The 3740-nt window shown below is 41.1% G+C and overlaps 1 protein-coding gene across 1 annotated transcript in view; it reads right to left on the bottom strand.

Moving 5' to 3' along the window:
* brcc3 (BRCA1/BRCA2-containing complex, subunit 3) overlaps positions 1 to 798 on the bottom strand; it is a 1370-nt gene extending 572 nt beyond the window's left edge. The window contains exon 1 of the mRNA XM_020600988.1: positions 7 to 798. Coding sequence (XP_020456644.1) covers positions 7 to 710 — 704 coding nt within the window. The 5' untranslated portion in view covers positions 711 to 798. The remainder of the gene's footprint in view (positions 1 to 6) is intronic.
* Between the last annotated feature and the right edge of the window lie 2942 nt (positions 799 to 3740).

The raw sequence follows: 3740 nt of genomic DNA on the forward strand, positions 1-3740 counted from the left end.
TCCAGCCGGTCCTCCAGCCACTGCAGCAGCGGCCCGCTCACTGCAGACATTTGGCTGCACAGGTTCTTGGTGAACACCGAGCCGTTGTGGATCTTGGTGATGGGGTCCAGGTGCGCCAGGCTGTGTATCTTGCGGTAAGTATCTTGCTCTTCCTGGCACAGGATCCGCGGCAGCTCCACGGCCGACTCCAGGCACACCTTGCCGATAGCTTCACGGGGCACGACGTGGATGGGGATCTCCACTCTCTCGTATTCGGAGGCCTTCTGAGCGGATACGGACTGGAAGCAGGTGTACAGCACCCGGCCGGTCTTCGTGTTCTTGTCCTCGATGAAGCAGGAGAAGATGAGACCAACGAAGCACTGGTCCAGCATCTGGTACATGGCCTGGGTCCGCACGTCGACGTGGGAGGGCCACACGGTGATGTGTGGGTGGGAGTGGTACCAGCCGACCACCCGCATTGTCCTGCCGGTTATGTCGGCCAACCTCTCCGCTTCCGTAGAAGCCGCTGACAGCTGCTCCGGGGAGATCTCTACCCGGTCCTTCCTCTTGTCCGAGCGGCGAAGGATGATGACAGAATGGATGTGAACGATCCGGGTCATTTCCACCTCTCCGATGCACAATCCCATCACCTCTTCTTTTTCTGTGCTTAAGGCGTGGTTCATGCACACCAGAAAGGCGTCTGACTCCAGGTGAACGGCGCTCACTGCCATCGCTGTCAACTTTTCTATCCGGGGAGAAGATGAAAACAAACTGAAGAAGGAACAGTGCCTGATTTCCGGATTGTGGAGTGCTGCTCTAAAACATTCCGTGTTCGTGCAGCCGGCCTCTTCTGTCTAAAGGTTCCGCATCTTTCGAGTGTCGTGAATAAAAAAAAGTTTGCACTTTAAATCAAACTATATTACCGTATTATGCTCATGTAGCCTATTGCATATTTAACCATATTTATTATATTATCTTTAACTTGTTTACAATGAACAGTGATTTGTATTTAATGAATTACAGTTTTTCACAATTGCTAAAACAATAAACCCCATTCTCTGAACCTAATTCTCAGTAGCCTAAACCAATTTGTCGAATAAATCACTCTTTCTGCAAAACTTTAAACAAGTTTAGGCACCTAGATTCTGTTAGCAAATCTCATGCACTCTTTTTGCTAAACTCTAAACACATTCTCACTCACTAAAACACAATTCGCACTGTGATGAACCTGTGTTGCAAAACACTAAACAGAGGACAGCAGAACTTAAACACAACTAAAGCACAGTTGTCATCGTTTACACACAATGATTCAAAATTGTTCACACTTGTTTCTAATTATGTGATGAGAAGGTACAAATCATAAGTTCAAAGTGCACAGATAGCACGGGTACATCCATCAACTATGGATAACAATATCAGAGGTAGAGGAATATGAGGTGTTGGACAAAAAGGACGAGGAAGGGTAAGACCAGGAATAGAATGTGGTCCTTCCACCATACAGCCCTTTCCTCAACCCAACAGAAGAGTTTTTCTCTGCATGGCGGTGGAAAGTCTATGACCGAAACCCATATACCAGGGAAAATCTCTTACAGGCAATGGAACTGGCCTGTGGTGAGATAGACATGCAGTCTTGTCAAGGCTGGATCCGCCACACCAGAGGGTTTTTTTGCCCGTTGCCTGGCAAGGGACAACATTGCCTGCAACATAGATGAAGCCCTCTGGCCAGGCCCAGCTCAAAGACTTGATCCTGAGGCAGAATAATCTTTCTGATTTGTTTTTCTTCTTCTTCTTTTTTGATCGTAACATGGTTTTTGGTAAATTCACTATACAATAAACTTTTTTTGTTGTAACTACATGTCCTGGATGCTGTGTTCTCCTTCTTTTGATGTAGTAGTGTCTAATGGCTGAGCTGCAGTGTTTATATGATTGACTCATTTGTGTATGATCTGAAAGCATTGTTTGATTTTAAGTGCTGGTGACATGGTTTTGAAGCAATTGCTTGATTTTGCCAGACGAGGTTTTGTGAATTTAGTTTGAGTATTTGGATTTGTGTTTAAGGTTTTGAGAAACTGAGTGGTGGTTTCAAGAAATGTGTTTTAGGAATTCAGAAAAACTGTAATAATTAGGGTACAGTACATCATTTAATCTATCAAATGCCATAAAATGATACTATTCAAAAATGTAGAACAATGGTAAATTATTGTTGTTCTTGTTTTTTAAGCATTACATGTTAACTGAATTTTAATGTTGTTGTTTGCTAAATTTATTTAACTATTGTTGGGTAGTATCATATTACATATTACATAAAATTCAAGTACTCTTGTAAAGCACAACCTCACAAATGTAGAACACACCTTAAAGACAGTTTTCAGGCAGCCAGTTGCTTTCATTTGTTTTGTATGTGTGCAATGCCTAGTGATGCCTATCATAGTAAGGGAAGCCAAACTTACAATATTATTCATTCATTCTTTCCAAAGTGCTTTTCATCCTAATTGTACACAGATATCATATACCACGGCTAGGCTAGAAGACAATATCACAAAATGCTATTTTAATCATAACATGTTAAAACACTCTAATGCCCAAGATTTGTCATAATTTCCAGACCCACTTTCATATCCTGTTCTGTTGATGTTCTTGTATGTGACTGCTACTGAAACTCTCCCAGTAATGATGCCCATTCAGACTCTCTACTCAGGACCTGAAATGTCAGTGAATCTGTGCTGATGATTAGAATACAGCTGATTTTCACTCGTCACTGTTTCTTTTTGATTCCCTTTAGATAATAAGAGTTTGTGTTGGCTGTATTTGGATCCAGTGTGGTTTGGCATGAATACTGTAAGAAATCAGCTCTGGTTTGTGGCAAGAGTAGTTTCAATGAGGCAGCATATAGGCGCCCAGTCAACCAGGGAGCAAATATTTGGGTTATTGATAGGCTTCTTTGTCATATCAGTGTTTGACCACTAGGCGTTCCCCTTGGTTTAGTTTTCATTTAGGGATGGCTGACCTGGTTACTTTCCTCAGTTCATTTACATCAGTGGTTTGTCTTTATAGCTCAGTTTCTAACTTTGTTATATGTCCTGCTTTTGACCTGTTTGTTTAATTTAATCATTAACTTATTTTAACAAGCGGGTGCTTTGAAATGCTATTCTCATTGCTTACCTTACTTTAATGCCTTTAGCTACATTTATACCATGTTTTGAAAATGGAATGAATGAAGAAATAAGGTAACATTGTTATGGCTTGGTAGCATTCACACATTATTCTAAGACAGTTATCCCCTTTATTAGCACTGTATTCACACTAAATAAATGGAAATGTAGTCTACATTTGGAATTTTTTAAAACAGTGTTACCCTGTTAGTATTTTAAACCAAAGCTAAATGCATAAGCTATGTAACTGTTTTATATTGTACTATTGGTTAAACTGGGTTTTATCTACATTGCAACTAGTAATGGTGGATTTGCAGCCAGTTTGTCACTATTTGTTGACACTTGTATCTCTTTTCAACAGCTAAAATGTATTGTATATAATAGAACTTCTCCATATATCATATTTTAGCTGAGGGTCAGGAGCAATGCCACCCCTCAAACACTTCCCTTTCTTGTCATGTGTCCATATCTACCTTCCTGCCCTATATACGTTGTTCTTGTTTTCTGTGTGGACAACAGAAATTTACATTGACATTCACTCAGCACCTCCCTCCTCACTACCCTCTTGTTACAACAGTCTCTTGCTACCTCCACTGGGACTGGAATGTC

This window comes from Monopterus albus, unplaced genomic scaffold (assembly GCF_001952655.1).
Source record: "Monopterus albus unplaced genomic scaffold, M_albus_1.0 scaffold50.1, whole genome shotgun sequence".
Lineage (NCBI taxonomy): Eukaryota > Metazoa > Chordata > Actinopteri > Synbranchiformes > Synbranchidae > Monopterus > Monopterus albus.